The following is a 21,702-nucleotide window of genomic DNA, read 5'->3' as shown; positions in this document are numbered from 1 at the left end:
TCGTGTTTCTACAGTTATTCGTTTTTGACTTACAACAAAATAACAAAATCGCTACATGAGAATTCGAGTAATTATCTAAATAATTTAGAAGCAATACATTTTACAAATCTACCACCACAGGCACCACCAGGCGCGGATTGGTAAAATAGGGTACGGGATGCTACACAATTTAAAGCGTAAATAACAAAAAGGAGGGTAAATGGATGTCGCTCTGTTGTACAGTAGGTTACAAGTGGGTCACTTTTTTATCCAACAAATACAATTTCATTGATATGTATAGAAAAAAAACTAAAAAAATTGAAAACTGAAAATGTCCGTAAACAGCTCAAAATAAGTCAAAATATTTGGAAATGTTAAGGTGTATAGAAAATGCTAATATAACAATTCAGCCAAAATTTCATGTACCTACCTACGGTCATTTGTTTTAGAGTTGCAACAAAAACCAAAATAGATTTTCTCAAAAACAGATTTTGCGTAAAAATTCCCGTTTTTCCTTAATTGTTCTTTTGTTTTTCACGTCGCGTTTGAAAACTACTGAGAAATTTTTACTTTTGACCCCCCAAAGTACCAACTAGATTCACTTTCCAATCAGAAAACATACTGTTGAAAAAAATCTAAGCATTTTTACTGTCCTATAAAAAGTGATGACAGACACAAAAATTTAAAAAAAACACACATTGTAAAATCAATACATTCATCGATCCGCTAAGAATCTAAAATTGTTGGGGCAAATATTGTCCCCACTATTTGTAAAACTGAATTGAGACAATAAGACCACATGTTGAAAAAGAGTGACGATAAGACCACGCGGCCTTATTGACTATTGTCCTTTTCCCTAAACATAGAACCATTACTACAATACTTTAAAAGACGAGTATTTCCTCATAACTTAATTGCTTAATGACACTACTACATTTTATAGATTTAAGTTACTAATATTACTTAATTACGACTCACGTCATAATTCAATATTCATTTTAATTTTTCACAGTTGGTAAAACAAAAAAATTTACAAATTAACGATGCTTCTAAATAGCTTATCTAATGCGCTGTTTTGAATATTATAAAGCTATTACTGAACACTTACTTTAGTATTTAGAAAATATACCAAATAGGTAGGTACTTTATAAAAATAAAATTATTATTTCTCTAATTGTTTTTTTAGTGTCTTGAATAACTTGTTTATTTTTTGATTTACTTGTAATTTCTTCTGTAACCTACCTAATATAGGCCTTATGTAGCCTATTTCAACTGGCACGATCATAAGTCTTAAGTTTAATAGCACACTACTAGTCACCTAAATATATTAATTTGTTTGTCATTAAAGTCAATAATTGATATTAAATTTAAATAACCATAGCGCAATTAAAACTTTATGATTTTACCACCAAACGCTTGAAACTTGGACTGTTTTGTAACCTGGAACTCTAGTGGCATCTTTTTTAGTCTTTGGTGTTGGTATTCACGCGGAGTACGAACTATATACGAAGTGCAATTACAATATGATGTGCATAGACCTTACAATTTATTGTATAAGTACACATCTAATACTAACAATAGTTATATGAAAAAGAAAAACATTTTATAGCTACTTCCAATTCACTCAGTCATTAACACAAAAGAAGAAAACTAATGTAGAATAATTACGTAAGTACTTCCTATACTCGTAAAAATATATTACGTTCATAAGTTGTTGAATGTATACATATTTTTTAAAAAAGTGACCATAAAATATTAATTCAGTGTAAATTAAATTGGCCAGCTTTAAAAAAAAGTAAAATCTGCTTTACATTTTTTTTTAAACAAAATATTCACTATATCTTATCAAAAATATTATAAACGTACTTACATTTTAATAACTACTGTGTTGCCTAGTAAACTATAAGCAAAAATAATTTTGTACAAAAAACCTTAATTTTGAACTCATTGCGAAGTTATTTATATTTTCTAGAGTTTTGACAATATTATAATAACAGTATAATGTCTACTTTAAGTGAGCCCGGTACAATTTGGTATTTCTCAAGTGATGAACAGGAACCATTCTCAGAATTACCCCTAAGAGGTAAAATAAAAACATACCTTTTTAACAGTTTTATAGTAGCCAAAAATCACATTAAACTAAGTTTTGCGACAAAATATTATATTTTAAAAGCTTAATCTAGTAAACTTGATTTGTACGTTCAAATAACTTATAATATTATATTATGATATTTTCTGACTTCTGTATGCTTATTCGAAATTAAAAGCAATAAATACGTGGTATAATAATATATAGAACTAAATTCTAATCCAATATATATCATATCATAATATACCTTTTTAAATAAACCTAAAAAAAAAAACCCAAGATGTAAACTTATAATCTCGTACTATTATTTGTACCTAAAGTCTGTTGGTTTACAATTTTTTTAGAGTGTACACCAAATCAAATACAAGCGAAACTAGAATATTTAGAAAAAAATATTTTGTTACTTCGATGTGAATGCGAAGTAATCGAATTAAATTCGATAAAAGCACAACCCGAGCTGGCCGCTACAAGTAAAATACTGATTTCATTAGTTTCTCGCGATCCGTACTATATTATATTACAGTCATATCAATATGTCAGTTATAGTAATAATAATATTATTAATTTTTTGGTACGCAGACACAATTGACGTATCGTGGATGCCCTACGATTTCAATGCCGAAGAACATATTGCAGCTGTAATCGTTGCTAAAGTTACAAGATTATCGAGAGAAAAGATTCACCAGTCCGTGATTTTAACGAAATCGAATAAGTCTGTTCTTGGCAGCATATATAGTGTTGTTAATAGGGCGATTAAAATGAATAAGTACGTTTAGTATATGAGCCATTTGTTTTGTATAAAAAAATATTCTATTTATTTCGCTTGGCTTATCTTACAGTGCATATATGAACGCATAAAAAACGCATGTGCAATATGCCAATATGACGTGTGTAGGGACCTACTTTTGTATTTACAATTTTTCAAGTTTTGAGCAAATTATGAGCATATTTTTGTATAATTTATGACCCGGGTCGGACATCGTAGGAAAGACATAAATTAAAAAAAAGTATCTGGGTACACATTATAATAATTATTATTGTATATGGTTATATATGACATTGGGTTAAAAATAAACTTAATTCGCACGCAAAATAATAATAAATAACGACGATGGTACTATATGATTCAAATACCGTTATTGCTCATTTCATGAAATTATTTACGTGGATAAACGTGAAAAGTTAAAAGTGTTTATACCCTTGACTTTTAAAACGCTTCAAACATTTTTAGACATTTACAAATTAAATTTTAAGACCGTATCCTAGAAAGTTAGCTGCCCTACCAATTTCACTAATCTTGCCATGAACGCCTTGAGTATCGTAGTTACGTGTACTGTCTACTGCACTCGTGGAAAATTGTACGTGTACCTAGACCTATCACATAACATACTCATATAATACTCAAGGAAGTCAACTTGCAGGAATCGCCATCATTAATTCAATTTACTGTATACCAATGTTAAAGACTTTGAATCAATGTACGAACAAGATAAAGATTAGCATTAAAAATAATTTGTGCAAATTAAATCTCTTGATAATAATTTGAAATTATAACAATATTATGATTTAGAGCGTTCGTTTATTCGTTTGAAGATTTATATTATGGATATATCGTATTAATTTGTATGGTTTGTACGGTTTCTTAACAGGATATCAATATACCAAGTGATTGCCGAGGTAGAGAAAGCCTTAATAACTATGGATGAATATTTCAATAAAATAAACAATAAGATGATTAAGAGCCTCGATAAAATTGAAAACGAAACTGACAACATTGAGCTCGAAATTAATAGACAACTTCAATACATTGAAACCTATAGGTGTACTATAATTACGAGTACTATAACTTTATTATATTAAATCCTGAAAAGGGTGGTTGTAGCTATTATTATAAATAATAATATAGGTACAATTATTACACAAATCGTAGTATGTATGGTATACAGTGTTCGGATTAGATAAGTAGTTTTTTATCTAGATAAAGATAAAGATAAATACTTTTTTATCTAAATAAAAAAAGATGCAATTTTTTTTAAATGGGTTTTAAATTTAGGTATATTTTAGTTGGGCACTAGGAATTTAATTATAATAATGATGATATAAATAAAAATAATTACATTATTTATAAACCATAAACTTTGTTTGAGAATCTGTATAAATATTTAAATGCGTTTGTACAATTTCGTGATTTTTATCAATAAAAAATGTATCTAGATGAATTCATTTAGATGAGTAAAAAAATTATCTAAGATGAACGTTTAGATACCTTGTAACTATTTATCTAGATAAGGTAAAAGATGAACAAATAATTATCTAGATATTCATCTAGATTCTAGATAAATGTATCTAGATAAGTCCGAACACTGATGGTATGTACATTAGTAATCGTTAAAATATAAAAATATCGAGCATTCCTAAATCCTAATACTCCTATAATTACAGCCTTGAATAAAGGTAATATTGTTAAATAAACTAATATAATACATAAATTACAACTCTTCTATTATTTAAGTCGTTCAGTTCACATAAAATATGTAAATATTAATACGTATGTACCTCCGTACCTACAACGACATTTTGAAACAAAGATAGTGTTTTCTCGTTGAAAAACTTACGAAATCGGCAAAGAATGTAAAATCTTAACATAGGTAGAAGGTATCAGGTCAGGCACGTATACAAAAAAAAAATTGGGGGTTCATAGTAAATTTCAGCGGGGGGAGGGGTTTGAACTGAATTTTATCATCGGGAGGTTGGTTTAATTTTTTCTGAAAACATTGCTTTGATTATTTTAGATTCTGAGCGGAGCGAGGAAGCTAGTGGTTTTACAATTGTGTTTATTTTTATTTTTATTTTTATCCTGTATACAAAATTAGTAAAAATTAAAAAAATTGTACATTTGTATAATTAGTTATGAATTATTTCACTCCAGATTAAATAGTTAATGTCATAGACAGTTTTAGAATCTCAATGTGAAAATATGATCAAATTGGATCCATGGGTCCTGAGTTTTCCAAGAATTTATTGTATTGTCTATATTTATGTCAATATTATACCTATAGGGCGAACGTTTTGGTGGCTGGCGTTAACAGATTAACCAAACGCATACCGGCCGATAAATATCAGAAATTTATAAAAAAAAAGTTGATGTCATCCACGATATATCTGAACGATCTTCAATTCAAAATAACCGATGCTAATACCGAGGAGCAGATGTTGCACGAAAGATACGTGACTTCGAAACATATTCGGGACACGGTATTCGAAACGGACATGCATAACGTCAGGATGATGAACAAAAAATTACTGAAAGAACAAATCGAAATGCAAGCAAAGAACAAAGAACTTAAACAGCACCTAAGTATGCATATTATATTTTGGGCCAAGATTAGGGGCCAAAATTGCACTTTATACTTAGCACACAATAATATCAACTAGAAGCAATATGCTAATGCATGAAACTCCTTGGTCTCTATTCTCTAATTATAATTTATAGTATTTACTACCTACCTACTTATAAATCTACAGGAAACTACAATATCACGGTTGAATTTCAAATTTTTTAATAGTTTTTAAATGTATATATAGGTGTTGTTCGTCAAAATTATTTAAAGAAAAAATATGATTCGGAAAAATTCGAACTTAATTTAGACTTACCATCATTGGACGCAGAAATCAAACATTATAGGAAGAAATTACTAAAAGTAACACCAAAGGTGGGCAAATAAATAAAAATAATTAACTCAAGTTAAGTTAAATTAAGAAAACACAAAATCAATTAGTTAAAAGTAATCATTTAACAAATAACAAATCATAAAATTTAACTCTAAGTTAAAAGTTAATATTGAAAAAAAATATTAACTTGACTCAGTTTAAAAAAGTTCATCTACTTTTTTTTAATTACATAGTACTTACAAGGATTACAATATAATATTATATTATATTATAATAAGTGACAGCGTTCCTTCTGATTTTCTAAATTATAATAAAAATTGTATTGAACTTTTATCATAATCATAGCCACCGCAGGGGGTGCAACGGACGTGCAAGGCTTTTTCTTTTCAAAAAAAGAATACAATTTAAAAAAAATTGGGTGGTATTGAAAATATTTTATTTTACATAATCATCAAGGATTAATTATTTTAAAATAATAACTGTAAACGCCTGGTCTTTTTCCAAATTCCTCAATTTCTTTTTCAAGTATTATATCATATCCTCTTCTAGTCTTATCACACACAATCCGGAGAATTGGTCATCAGTCATACTGACTCTGTTCCAGGTCTTGACTCGTCTCAAAGTACTAAATTAACTTTCAATACTGCAGGTTATTGGAAGAATTGATCCGACCTTGATTGTGTCGGACACAACTGGATAAAGATCTTTTGACAGTCCGATTGAATCTAAGTATGCAATATAATATAATGGTTTTATATCATTTTTCTACATTTCATACCTTGTTGTTGTGGCTTCAGTTGCAAAATTTGATGTCGAAATGTTTCTATATAGTCGTATGGTTATTCAAAACTTCATCCCCCGATTTGACACGGAATTGTAATACGTCTGTAAAAAGAGAACCTTTATGATTTTTACTTCGTAGTGGAAGATCGTGCTTTGCACAAAACAAGATTGGCATTTGGCGATATAGATCTAAGTTTCACCTTGTTTTCTTCAATTTCTCTATGAAATGCTGAATCTATTTGCTCATAAACACTCAATTGTTTTCCCTCTTTTCAGTTTAAGAAAATTTTATAAATCATTAATAAATTAAATCATCATTAAATTTATACCAAAGACTAATTTTATGAACTTGTAAAATCTCATTAGTTTTTAGATATTTGATACAAAATAATACCTATAACACATCTATGCACTCGAGAACAAAATAATACACGATATAGCGCGGTCTTTTAGAAACAGCTGAGTCACTTACTATAAAGTGCTAGCCATTTTGAACGACATTTTCTCGTAGAGTCGTTGGTCAAATCTATTTTGAAGTCATACGTTTTCGAAGAGCCCAGGGACAATAGTCAACTGATGAAGGAGTTGTGGCACAGGCACTTCCTTTTGTTTGTATTTTTTTGACTGATATCTATAGTACTATTAGTACCTCTGTCATAACTGTCTTCAATTACTACTAAAACTGGTACTAGGTCTCAAATCTATCTTGCGTTTCTTTTAGAAAAAATGTCGTATGTCACTCATTTTGTTTAATAATGTGAAATTACATGGAAAACAAAAACAAATCATGAAACAAATTCAACAATACTATCACATCCTTTTTGAAAATAAATCATCAAAAATAAATTCTCCAACTTCTTGCAAATATACGCCGATGCATTCAAATCGCCACACGGAACTGGCTTTGCAATCATAAAAAAATAAACCGAAATCCTATACAAACTTTCTCCGGAAAGCAGCATTTTCTTTGCCGAAAACTACACCATCTTGGAAGCAATAAAATCAATTAATTCGACCACTTCTAACAACAACATACTAATACTAAACTACTAATTTAGCGCTCTCCTGGGACTCCAAAACCTCTTCTCGAAAAATAACCCAAATCATCCAAACCTAATTATATTTAACAAGATAAAATATAGAATTCATGTAGATCCTATCGCATGTTGGCATTGCCAGTAACGGGATGGCTAATAAGTCGGCAGATAAAGTGACCAAAATAATCTTACATCCAACAATCACCGACATACTGGTAAATGAGATTAAAATATCCATAAAATAAACATGACATGGCAAAACTATTAACATTCTGTCCCACCTTCCAGCGAATCAACAAATATGAAAAAATTGGCATATTCCTCAAAACTTAAGCAGATGACAAGTAGTTGTTACTATTTGTAAGACGGAGACAACACATGGGGATGTGACGTCCTCTTAAAAAATTAAGTTATGAGTAAATATTCGTCTTATGCAGCATTGTAGTGGTGGTTCTATGTTTAGGGAAAAGGACAATAAGGCCGCGTGGTCTTATCGTCACCCTTTTTCAACCTGTGGTCTTACTGTCTCAATTCAGTTTTACAAACAGTGGGGACAATTTATAAGACCGCGTGGTCTAATTATCACCTCCTTGGTCTTATTATCACCTGTGGTCTTATTGTTCCGAAGTATTATTGTCACCTTGCCATATGGTTATACGATAATGCGTTGACTTGTGTATAGGTACATTTGAAGAAACTATCAGTTAATTTTATTATTTGATCCTGGTGTTTTTAAATGTTGAGGTTTCTTACAAACCTGCACGGAGCAATAATGAATAGCAATAGTAAGGTTTTATTTTTAAATATTTGCAATTTTTTCAAAGTGAGTTAATGCACATATGCCACAATTAGAATACATATTATTTAAGTAATTAGCATAATAGGTAGGTATTTGTTAATAAAAAATAGGAATAACTAATTCTGAATAATATTGTAGACTTCCATGTAATAAGGAATAGCATTACTAGATATTGATAAGCATTAACAAGTTTATATGATAAATACATACACCTAAACATACTTAACTAGTAAACATCCAACACCCTTATGCAATAAATGCTAACAAGACTCAACTATCCAAAACACCATCCAAGACTGCTCACATCTTCAAAAAACTCAAATCATCCAATCGACATCAGATTAATTAGATGAAGCTCTAAACGAATAAAACACAATAAATATATTAAATTTTCTTACAAAAATTAATATTATAAACAATCTTTGACTATATGACATAGGTATGAGTACACGGTTTTTAAATGATTAAATGTTAAAACTTGGACCTTTTAAATTTAATTATTAATGTAACACACACTGCAATGTAATATATTATTTACGCAAAACCTGTTTTCTAGGGGGGGGGAATATATTTTTCAAATTAATAATTACTCTAAGCGTATTTTTCAATAGTTTGGGTAAACTTAAGTCAACTTTACTGAATTTTTTTAATGCGACTATAATACTATATTACAAATAAGTTTACGTAACAAAGTGACCAACTGGTCAACTGGATATTTGATCATTCAGAAAAATTTTAATTTAAGGCGTGGTTGGAGCATGGACTAAAAATTGCGTTTTCACAATTGGTCTGGACGAGTTGGACAGCTCCGTGAACTACTGATGTCATGACTGAACACAGTGAACACCCATCTGTTCCAATGCCGACAAATTTACTCAAATCTAGTGACATACTTTGCATAGCAGATACAACAATGTTTCCTAAGACTTCACCTGTTAATTTTTGCTATATTTTTGGGTTTTCGTGTTCTATTTCTAAATCTACAATATTTTTTTCTTTTTGAAATGCATCATCGTGACAATTTATAAAACCTACACATTTTGCATGGACATTGTTTTTATTGTCCATATATCTCAATATTAAACTTAATTGAGAAACATGAGAGACATCTTTAGTTTCGTCAAAAACTACACTGTAATATTAAACATTTTTTACATAATTTAAAATGCATGTCAGTAACTCATCTTTAATGTAATCAATAATATTCTCCTGAGTTGTGTGTAAAATATATGTAGCTTTTGAGTTACATATTTTTATAAAATAGCATCACCTGATGCCACACGATATTTTAACGATTCTCTGAAATTACCCTCATTAATAACAGATGTAGTTGTAGTAGAACTAGTAGAAATATTTAATACGCCTGGTTCTCGATGCCCTCTTAGAGCTATATTTTGACGTCCAAGAAATAGTATGGACTCAATAATGGGTCTGAGTCGTTCACGGTCTTCAGCCACAGTTTACTAACCAGTATACCACACAAATTACTTATTATCTTTATATAAACTGTTATGGTTATCCATAGATAATAATAATTATTAATTATCTTTGTGGTGATTAGTTTTTCTACTTATGTATAACGGTAAATTAAAATGTTGATTATTATTATTTTGTTGAAAATGAGAGTAATTTTAAACATTAAAAATTGTTATGGTGGGGATATTTATAATATTATTGGTGATTTATTCTACAATTTAGTTACTTCCAATGGTAGAGTGTCACAATAATTATATGAATGATAATAAAGATAATGACGATGAAGACGATGATGATGATGATGATGATGATGACGATGATGATGATAATGATCATGATGATGATGATGAAGATAGACTGCACCATATCGAGAAAATACCCAGTCAAACCCTAGTAAGTATGTGTGAAATGGAGTTTTAAAATATGAGTAATTTTACAATTAAAATAATAGGTACTTATAGATTGAAATTTTAAAATAAAGAACGAATATTATTTTGACATAAAGGGAAAAATATTTAAATTATTAAAATTTATAGAATATTAAATCATATTAACTAGTATTATATTAATCTATACATATAAAAATAAGTGTACATTTTGAATAAATTTTATAACTCAAGATCTATCCACCAAACCGATTTCGATAAAAATTCCAGATCATATTAAGATTAATATGTAGATAGTTTCTGTGAAGTTTGTACGCTGTGGGATAAGTGGTTCCGGAGTTATGGTCTCTTATGTGCACACCTGGTGACATGGCCAAAAACAACAACAACTATACAATTATTTTTATCTATATATATAGCCAATAGCAACCATTAAAAAACAAAAATTTCTATCTTAAATCTCAAAATTCCTGTTTGAGCACCTACCGGAGGTGATCACTTCCTTTTTAAATTAGCCTATGACAGTGTATAGCCTATGAGTTTATCCCGAACATACAAACAAACGCTATCATTTTATATATTAGTATAGATAAAAATGAATGTTTGTGTGTAGATTAGACCCCTGGGAAGAAGATGGGCTAATTTAAAAAGTGTTAAATTTGTTTTTTTTATTCATCGGATTTTAGTACGGTTTCGTTAGGCTTTTGTATTAATTGATTATATTAATCCTCCGTAGATGGAATTAAGTAAAAATGACAAACTTGGTACAATTTTGATACTTTTGAGTTAAATCATACACTTACGTACTACGTACAAACAGTACGAGGTCCGCGATCTACCGCAGGTAGATTGCCTACCTGATAATATACTGCTGCGAATCAGAATTTTTATTCCGGGCAACAGAAAAGTTAAGATCAATTTTGAACACCATACACCATACACCAAATATTAAATAACGAATTGAACAAAGTTTGAGTCATATAGAATTGGTACATTTAACGGGAAACGAAGTGCCAGCGGGATCAGCTAGTATAATATAAATATATGTGTATAATATAACTACATAATCTAACTATATAAATGTGGAATGCAAATCTCTCTACAGGCTAATTCTGGAACTACTTATCAGATATTCTTAATTTTTTTTAAACGAAAGAGAAATCACGGAGAAGGTTCTTATGAAAGAAAATTTTAGGAAAATCTACCGGAAAAGTTAGAAATCTGGATGTAAAAAATACAACAGTGGTGACATCTGTAAAGAAAAAATAAACTAAATAATAAAATAAAAATTTAGTTTATTGTTGCAGATTAAAATAATAATAGTGTATTATATATTGGTTGCTATTGGTTAATCGGGCATGTTTGTTGAATTTTATTATTATTTTTTGTCAATATATATACGTAAATGAATGTTTTTGTGTAGATTAGACCTCTGGGAAGAAGATAGGCTAATTTAAAAAGGGTCGTATAAATTTGGTTTTTTTTTATTCATCGGATTTTAGTACGGTTAGGTTAGGTTAGGATTTTGTATTAATTGATTATATTAATACACCGTAGGTGGAATTAAGTAAAAACGACAAACTTGGTACAACTTTGATACTTTAGAGTTAAATCATACAGTTACGTACAAACAGCACGGGGTCTACGATCTACTCCAGGTAACAGAAAAGTTAAGATAAATTTTGAACACCATACACCGAATATTAAATAACGAATTGAACAAAGTTTGAGTCGTATAGAGTTGGTACATTTAACGGGAAACGAAGTGCACGGGATCAGCTAGTATAATATTATATATGTGATTTATAAACATGTAAAATAATAATTTACATAGAGGCAATTCGCTCTTAAAAAAAAACATAAAATTCTAATGTATCACTTTATAGTACCATTACATTATATTATAATAGTAAATAGGTAATGTAAAGATAATATGTTTTTTTTTAGGATGAACGAACTAATCACTATCTTGAACTTAAAAGGTCTATCGAAAAGATAGACAGAGAAATTAAATCAGCGAAACTGAAATTAAATCGACAAAACAAACTGGTACAGATGTATGTTATGAAATTGAAAAAAAAAAAGATATGACCTAATCCTTTGTTATTGATTGAATCATTTGAATGTATTCTTATTCATAATTTTTTATAATTGCTAAATAGAAAATAATCACACGTATGTGCCTATTATGATAGTAGATTTAACTAGAATGTGAAGTATTAGTTTTTTTTATATGTCTTAAAATATATTATTTTACCATCCTTCAAACAACTAAAAACAACTAAAATTTAAAATGTTGACAACATATTTCAATGTTCCAGTTATATGGATTGGTTCTAATATTCTATAGATAGTAGGTATAATTATGGAGTTGACAACAGGGACTGAAACCTTTTGAATTTATCGGTTTCGGTTCCGGTATTGGTTCTCCAAAATAAAATAACTGTTTCGGTCTGGTTCTGGTTTTTTGATAAAAAAAAAATAAAAGTATCAGTTCCAAATAATTTTGGTACCGGTTCCAGATAATTTAGGTACCGAAAAGTATAATAATTAAATACCTATCCGGGAATGCGGGTTTATTTATTAATTGTATGAGAAATATTAGAAAACTCATATTATGATCATACATCGTATACACAAAACAGTAATAGGTACCATATTGAATTATTATAATTACAATTATTTTATTTTTGAACCTAAAAGAACTATATTTAATTTAAAAATGCTGGTTCGGTTCCGGTACTTTATTTATTAAAATAAAGGTTTCGGTTCAGGTTCTGATTCTTAATATTTTAAAGGTTCCGGTACCAGAACCGATTCTTTTAGGCTTGGTTCCAGTCCCTGGCTTACAAAGATAAATAATGTTAAAATGGTGGATACCGCTCTGCTGTACGGTAGGTTACAAGTAACCGGTGAGTTAATGTGCTAAATTTGAATTTAATGACATAGTACCATTGTACCACGAAAAACGACTCTGAGCAGAGATGGTCTGTAAGTCAGCCTATATATCTATATATATAAAAATAAGTGTACATTTTGAATAAATCTTATAGCTCAAGATCCACCGAACCGATTTCGATAAAAATTTCAGGGCATATTAAGATTGATATGTAGATGGTTTCTGTGAAGTTTGTACGCTGTGCGATATGTGGTTCCGGAGTTATGGCCTCTTAAGTTAGTACGATGTTTCGCGCGCGCGGTTTCAGCGTACGACGTGCGTGCGTGTGTTTCCATGCGATAACGCGGTTATTATTATTATCTATTAATAATCTGTTATTTATCGACGTCGTACGCGGAATGCGTACAATACTAATAATATGTGATAATCGAGATAATAATATAATTTGTATCGCTATTTTTGTTCGCTTCAATTTCCGAACCGATTTTGATGAAAATTTCAGGATATATTAAGATTGATATGTAGATGGTTTCTGTGAAGTTTTTACGCTGTGGGATAAGTGGTTCCGGAGTTATGGCTATCATTTTATACATTAGTATAGATAAAAATGAATGTTTGTGTGTAGATTAGACCTCTGGGGAAAAGATAGGCTAATTATAAAAAGTGTTAAATTTGTTTTTTTTTTTATTCATCGGATTTCAGTACGGTTGCGTTAGTCTTTTGCATTAATTGATTATATAAATCCTCCGTATGTGGAATTAAGTAAAAACGACAAACTTAGTACTACAATTTTGATACTTTAGAGTTAAATCGTACACTTACGTACAAACAGCACGCCGGGGTCCGCGATCTACCGCAGGTAGATTGCCTACCTGATAATGTACTGCCGCGAATCAGAACTTTTATCCCGGGCAACAGAAAAGTTAAGATAAATTTTGAAAACCATACACCATACGCCGAATATTAAATAACGAATTGAACAAAGTTTGAGTAATATAGAATTGGTACATTTAACGGGCAACGAAGTGCCAGCGGGATCAGCTAGTTCTATTATAAATGTATAAAAATATTTTTATATTACAACAAAACTACTAAGAACGTTATTCTTCTATAGTCTATTTATAGTATTTGGGTAGTATTTTAAATATTTTTTACAACACTGTTAAATAGGTTATTTTATTTAAGGAAACAAATCAATTTTTTATAACCCTTAACAATTTTGTCTTTGTCAATTTCAAAATATTTGGTTTACTTACTACCTTTGAGTAGGTATAGGTACCAATTTGGCAGTATTATAAATATTAATGAAATATAAAATAATTATTATGATACGTCTTAACAATATAATAATTAGGTAATGCTTAAAAACATTTCTAATACATTTCTCAAACTATATTATTTTACTATTTTGTATTTATTGTACTATTCTTTGTACCATTTTATACTATTATTGTGTATTTGTTTTGTATTTATACAACTAATTATTTATTATTAATTGAACCATACGTTCCTCGTTTTATATATTATGTATATATTTTTTTTATTTTGTACGCAAATGTATCAGCTAAGATCAACGGGTAAATGCAATATTCCCCTATATTATTATTGGCCTGATCGACAACGCGAACATCATCTGTACATTAACATCGGACCTCCTCCTCCGTCGCTGGAATTTGACCATCCAGTTCTCCCAACGTCTTGTGAGGCACAGCTCACAGGGGGGAGAATGTTCGAACGCGGCTGAATTCCCGCTGTATCTACAAAGTGCAAAGGCTTTCCAAGTCGCGTGATCGGCGCGGAATGTTCGCGACGAGTCATTCCCCCCTCCACGGTGTCCACACGTCGGCCGGCGTCCACGGCATAGATAATATAAGAATGGATAGGACATAAGAACTTATCACATGAAACTTTAGTGATACTATTTTTAAGGTTATATATGGCAAATATTGATATGATAATTGATAAATAATAATAAATATTTAACAAAGCTTAGAGTAATTTTCCAGGCACTAGTGGCACAACAATCAAAATACAGACTGACAAATATGAATATCTAAATATAACTGACTATCATGTTATCATTATTATTAATAAAATAGTTTTGCACATAACCTTAAAAAGCCCCATATCGTCTTTGTCTCTTTACGTTATCTCTTCCCCAAAAAAGCACACGGCCCCATATGGAACTGGTATAGGCAATAGGCATGTCCTATCCATTCTTATATTATCTATGGTCCACGGCTCTCTTGCCGGGACACATTTTTAACGCTTATTGAACCAGTTGCCCGTTCGCGTCGTGTTGTTAGGCTGTGGTCGACCACGTGGTCATCCGACCCTGTGTTTATTTATTATTAATATTTAGTCGAGTTTAAACTTGAAACCACTAATATTATTTGTATACTTTTACTTTTACTTATATCGTAAACTTTGAGATAGTCAAAGTTTGACGGATTGTGTCACCGCCCACCACGGAATTTATTATACGTGTCAACGCTGGCCCGTCGTTCAACTGCGCCACGGAGCCGATTTTGGTTGTTGACGAGGAAGACGCTGTCGCATTTCCAGCGAGGACCGTGCTGACCAGTGCTCTGCGCCGAGGTGTCGATCAGGTTATATTGTGAAATTATTTGTATTATTTGCTGTTCAAATTATTATTATTATTATTGGTTGTGGCGCGTGTTGAACGGCGCTTACATTGATTATTTATTTATTGTTGTTGTATTTTTATTATTATCGTGTAAAATATATATATTGAGCCAGTGTGCTTAATCTCATTAGACATATTTGTATGAGGTAATACATTGTGAGTACCACCCTTCCGTCCATAAAATTACGCGAATCGTTGTCGCTAACCGCGATAGTAAAAATAGGAGTGGCGCACGGCGCACATAAATAATACTCACCATGGCAAAATTTAAAAGATTTATGCTCTATATCGTGATAATAGCTTACCGTGTTATTATAAGATATAATGGCCACAACAAACATTAGCACTAAATAAAGTTATCTCGACATTTTAAATATTCAAGAGTTGATCATTTTAAATTTTTTTATTCGAGACCGTTTTTTTAAGTACCTATTTAAGTATATAAAATAGATAATAATGCCGAATAAATGTTTTATTCCAAATTGTAAATCTGGTTATGCCAGTGAAGTTAATAAAAGTATAACATTATTTAGAGTTCGAAAGGAAATACAAAAAAGTAGTTAATAATGATTATCCTGACTACCCTAAGGGGGAGGATTTTTTAATTATCGCCTATGCATAGATAATATTATATACATGTGTAGTAAGCTACATATTACAGGCGAGTGACGTACAATGGAATTAAGGATGAATAATTTAGGTGCAAATAATTGTGTAGTCTTGATTAATTGTAGATAGGTATGCTATAATTTATTACTCAGTTAAAACACTTGTGATTGGTACAATACTGTCCGTAGAATAGTCCGAACGGAATTGTTTCTAAGTGTCTAGAAAATAATCGATTTCACTAGTAATATTTTCTAAATCTAATTTAATGTAGTTCGAAAATATTCTAAGTACAAAATAATTTTCAGAAAACTAACTAGCGTGAAAGTGCGTCATCGTCTAGCTCGGTCAAATCACGTCTGAATACAGGCTGTTTCGGGGTCTTATATAATATAATCCTACTTCTCTCCCCCAGGATTCGATAAGAGTATCAACGTTTCTACGGATGCGGTGTCTGTACAATCTTTTCGGAAACGCTTATGGCCCACGCTCATCTTGCAGCTGCATTTTGATTATCTACCTCTTAGTATTTTTTATAAGTATGGATCATTTATAATACCTATTTGATATTCCATTAAAATGTGAATAATATTTCACAGCATGTAAACCTTGCTTATACGTACAATTAAATTCTACATGGACACTAATCCTTTTCACCTGTTATACCCCTTTATTAGAAATTAATCTTTCCGATTGTTGATTATTAATACTTCACCTATCTCTGAGGTTTAATGTGTTTCTCTCGTGGTTGATACTTTTCACCTGTTTATTCGGTATTTCAGATTATATGTACTAATTCTCGTTGATGTGTTCCGTATATATGAATGAATGAATTATATTACAAAGTTATCTTATCTTACTATTATTATTATTATTAACCACAGATATATGTACTATAATAATATATATCTGTGTTATTAACTATAACACGGGACGCTAGTACTCAGCACATGGATAGGACATCCCTATATCTATATAATTTATTAAACACGGTATACTGTGAGCGAAGAGGATATTATATAGCGGTAAACATTTGATAACAGAGAAATTTGGACTCTCTGTTTGTTTACAATGAATTGCAAACGCCATGACCCTGCTTTTTGTCTACCCAGTTCCAATAACCCATACCTACAACTGTGGTTGAGTTTATTTATACTTTTTACGCTTTCCGCTTTTTAACACTTTTAACTTATAGATTCGGTAAAAAAGACACACATAATTGTAATTATAAAGCTCTTGTTATTGCTTGTTTCGTTGAGATCACAATTTATAATTTTTAAATTTCTCTCATTGTTTTTACAAATAAAATGGATATGTAAACAAAAAGCACTTTTAAGCATTAATTGTTTATTTATCTTCAGTGAACTCCAGGAACAAGATGTGTTTCAGAAGGGGAGTAAGTTTTAAATGCAGGTTTGTGTATTGCATATACTTTCAACTTAAATAATAATACATTCATAGGTTAATAATTATTATTAATTATACTATATTTTGTCATACAGACCATATAATATTATGTGAAATGCAAAGTATCATACAAAGCAAGATAATATGTTCGTATGCAATAAATGTTTCAAATTCAAACCCTTGGCTGTCTTACTCACCCGATGGTGTAATAATGGATAACCATGTACCTACCTAAAAAATTATTGAAAATTAAATGTCCATATTCAGGTATTTTATACGTAAAATACAATAACCGTTTACACATTTTAATTAAAATACACATTTTGATTTAACTTAAGAAAAGAAAAATCCATTGACGAAATTATTATAACATGTAACTACATGTAAATCAAACAAGATGTTGTCAAATCTAAATGAAAACACCAATATTATGCACAAGTACAATTTGAACGGCGCTTTTAAATTTTGAATCTTGTGACTTTGTAATATATGCTAGTCAAGACAGTTTTAAAATAATTAATGTTCCATACTTATTATGTGTTACAAAAATTAAAGGACATTTTTTTTAATTATATGTTACATATGTGATATGTGAAACATTGTAAATTATAAATTGTTATAAATATGACTCATATATTATTATCTTTACCTTATTAGTTATTACTAGGGCACGGATGATGTTGCATTTGCAACTTTTTTCTACTTTTTCAATTAATTGCTAAGTAAGTTTTAAATACGTTTCATGTAAGTACGAATTCAAATCTAAAAGTTTTAAGTGCAATTTTTTGCAATTTTTGGGATTTTTTCAATTTTATTGCAATTTTGTCGAATTTACTCATTTATACAACTATTTTACACATAACGGTCGTATGTATAAGATTATACCATAATATCTGCAGCCATAAAACCCAATTAGTAGCATAGTATACACTACACAGTAATAGTGGTATCTTATCGAAATAAAGATAAAATCAAGTCGATAGGTATTCAATACAATACAAAAATAATTTGTGAAATGTGACTGACTGTATAATCTGTTCTTCAGTCACTCCGTGAATTTTGAACGATTGTGTTGTTACAGTGTTAAATATGCCGAAAATTAAACTATTTCTACCGTTGTTAAAAATTACGTGTTAGAATTTGGAGAAGATGTGTTTTCGTGTGATGAATCCGTTTTTTTTGTAAATTGTGTGAAACAAAAGTAAGTGCTGAACGGAGGTATACAGTTACACACCATATTGAAACTGCAAAGCATAAACGGGCAGTTAATCGAAAAAATAACACCAAAACCTCTACATCGCAACTTCAAGTAACGTCATTTTCTAAAAAATCAACATTTAATAAAGATTTGTGTAAGGAAATGTTATCCGCCAATATTCCATTACATAAAATCAATAACAAAGATTTTAACCTAACCCTTCGAGGGTTTGATTTCGAAAATTTAAAACAAACACTTATAGTACAGTGCAATGATGTATAATATAATAAATTTATAATGGCATGATTATAATGTAATGTATAAATTTTTTTTGTTGAATTATTTAGAATTTTAGATTATAATTTATAACAGTAAACTTAGAACATTTATAACAAAAAATTGTTATTTTTAGTGTAATTTTTAATATTTTAAGTGCAATTTTTGGTATTTTTTAGTGCAATACTGCAATCAATTTTATTATTTTTTTAGTACTACAACATCCGTGCCCTAGTTATTACTAATATTTATTTAAAAAATATAAAAACATAATAAAATATCTTCATAGGTATATGTAAACTAATAAACTTTATACAAGATATTTATTATCAGATTATTTGATGGACCCAAATTGACAAGCTATAGCAATCAGAATTTCATGAACAATATTTATTAAATTCCATGGAATTTTATTTGATACAATTTTGAAAACTTTTAATCGTTGATTACTGCGCTCAATGTAAATTCTGGCTGATGCAATTGCAACATTTGTAGTAGCTTCATCCTTAGAAAATTGTTTCATTTTCTTTAAACATAGGGGTCTATTTAATTTAATGTTATATAAACTAGTCTCAGTTTCAATCAGAAACTCTTTGTTAGCCATTAGAGCGTCTTGCCCAGGTATAAATTTTTTTACTAAATATGATTGTTCAAATATTGCTATATCAGACCCTCGACCTCCATAATGTTTACCAAGGCTGGGCAAGTTAATGATTTTTTTTAACTCAGTTAAGTTAAGTTAATATGCACCAATAACAAAAAGTTAAAAGTTAAAAGTTAATTTAACTATAGGTTAACTCAGTTAAGTTAAAAGTTAATATACACTTTTTGTTAACTTTGTATTAAGTTAAAAAAAAGTTACCTAATTTGTTTATACAACGCTAACGTACTTAATTATTTTCCAACCTAAAACTAAATTATAGGATATAGTGTTTATACTTCATACAGTATTTCCATATAAGTTAGATTCAAATGAGATAAATTTTTAACTTCAAACAATTTACGATATATATTTTTTGACATAAAAACAAAATAGACTGAAATAGTGAAATATAAAATTAAAAACAAAATAAATTAACTTAACTTACTTCTTAAAATGAAAAATTAACTCGTTAATTAAGAAAGAAATTTAGTAAGTTACAGTTAAGTTAATGAAAAGCCAAAAGTAACTAGTTAAGTTAAAAAGTTAAAATAAAATAATTTTTTTTACTTAACTTTAACTTTTTAACTCGTTAATGCCCAGCCTTGATGTTTACTAATGAAAATTAAAATACCTCCAGATAAACATTTTACTGTATGCTTTCCTTTGTAGTGTGAGTATGTTTTTACTCTACAGCAAAGATATTTACATTTTCGACAGATCTGATAAAAAAAAGATAGTTAGGTACCGCATCGTAAACGCTGGGAACAGGACGTCAAAAGCTGCAGCATAATATATTCAACTAAGTAGGTAGACAGGTATGTGGCAGCTGCTGTAAATTGTTGGTAGACACGTTGGTAATTTGGATAGGAACCACATAGACCGATAGGCAATAAACCAATCAGACCTAAGCAATACATAAATAAAACTCTTTCACCTAAAATCGGTTTTTTATGATTTTCAAGTGATCTTAGAGTAAAATAAACTATTACAAAAATTATAGAGGATAATATTTTTGGGCGTGTGACAGCGATTTTATTTTTTATTGTTACTCGACTTTGTATTCTACTTTCAAAATAAACAAAAAAATGTTGTTAATTTAAATTATGTTTAAGTTGTTTTGAGACAATATTTAGACAAATCGATATGGTATACCCTTAAAAATATTATATAATTGAGATATAATGGGTGATTTTACTCTAAGATTATTTAAAAACAAAAAAATGATTTTGCGTTTTGTCTATGATGCGCGTGGGCTAGAGAGAGAAAACAAAAAGTGCGCTGACATCCTATTAACATGGCAATTAGAACAAATTATTTTACACGACACGCCTGTATTGTATATCGTGACTTTAAAAATATGATGACTAGTAAAGTTGAGTTTATAATTTTAATTAATAATTCAAACATTAATATATTATTATGGTATAATTATATAACCTTACCAAATACCAGTTGTTTTTAAGACTATCAAATAGCTAGGTAGGTACTTAAAACATTTGATTGGTTTTTAAAATTGTAAATCACTGCTGCAAACAGTTATAACGATTGTTCATTAAGATATTTATTAATTACAAATGATACCTATAGTATATTATATTATACATTATATTTCTGGTTAATACTTAATGTATAAAATAAACAAATATTTTCCAATAACATATTTCTTTTTGATTCCACACGGCACAACGAAACTAATAGTTCAGCGTGAAATATTTAACTCACTATAGTACAATATTTTAATGTTACATTACGTTTTATGGTATGCGTTTTGGTGATCGTCTATAGGAAAATAACGGATATTTGTG

The 21,702-nt window shown here is 29.6% G+C and overlaps 1 protein-coding gene across 1 annotated transcript; it reads left to right on the top strand.

Annotated features, from left to right (window-relative positions):
- The first annotated feature begins 1,980 nt into the window (after window positions 1-1,980).
- LOC132939831 (protein PFC0760c-like) lies at window positions 1,981-12,312 on the top strand. Its single transcript, XM_061007229.1, has 8 exons — window positions 1,981-2,062; window positions 2,413-2,538; window positions 2,648-2,834; window positions 3,718-3,888; window positions 5,128-5,426; window positions 5,654-5,781; window positions 10,058-10,228; window positions 12,169-12,312. The coding sequence occupies exons 1-8, from the start codon at window positions 1,981-1,983 to the stop codon at window positions 12,310-12,312; spliced, it is 1,308 nt and encodes a 435-aa protein (XP_060863212.1).
- Window positions 12,313-21,702: the final 9,390 nt, after the last annotated feature.

This window comes from Metopolophium dirhodum, chromosome 1 (genome assembly GCF_019925205.1).
Source record: "Metopolophium dirhodum isolate CAU chromosome 1, ASM1992520v1, whole genome shotgun sequence".
Classification (NCBI taxonomy): Eukaryota; Metazoa; Arthropoda; class Insecta; order Hemiptera; family Aphididae; genus Metopolophium; species Metopolophium dirhodum.
This window is presented reverse-complemented; position numbering and strand designations above follow the sequence as displayed.

What these genes read in the sequence shown, in the direction of transcription:
- LOC132939831 (XM_061007229.1), top strand. Translation starts at nt 1,981, where the DNA reads ATGTCTACTTTAAGTGAGCCCGGTACAATTTGGTATTTCTCAAGTGAT. An exon ending in ACCCGAGCTGGCCGCTACAA is followed by an intron (nt 2,539 to 2,647) that starts GTAAAATACTGA and finishes TTTGGTACGCAG; the next exon opens with ACACAATTGACGTATCGTGG. An exon ending in CAATACATTGAAACCTATAG is followed by an intron (nt 3,889 to 5,127) that starts GTGTACTATAAT and finishes TTATACCTATAG; the next exon opens with GGCGAACGTTTTGGTGGCTG.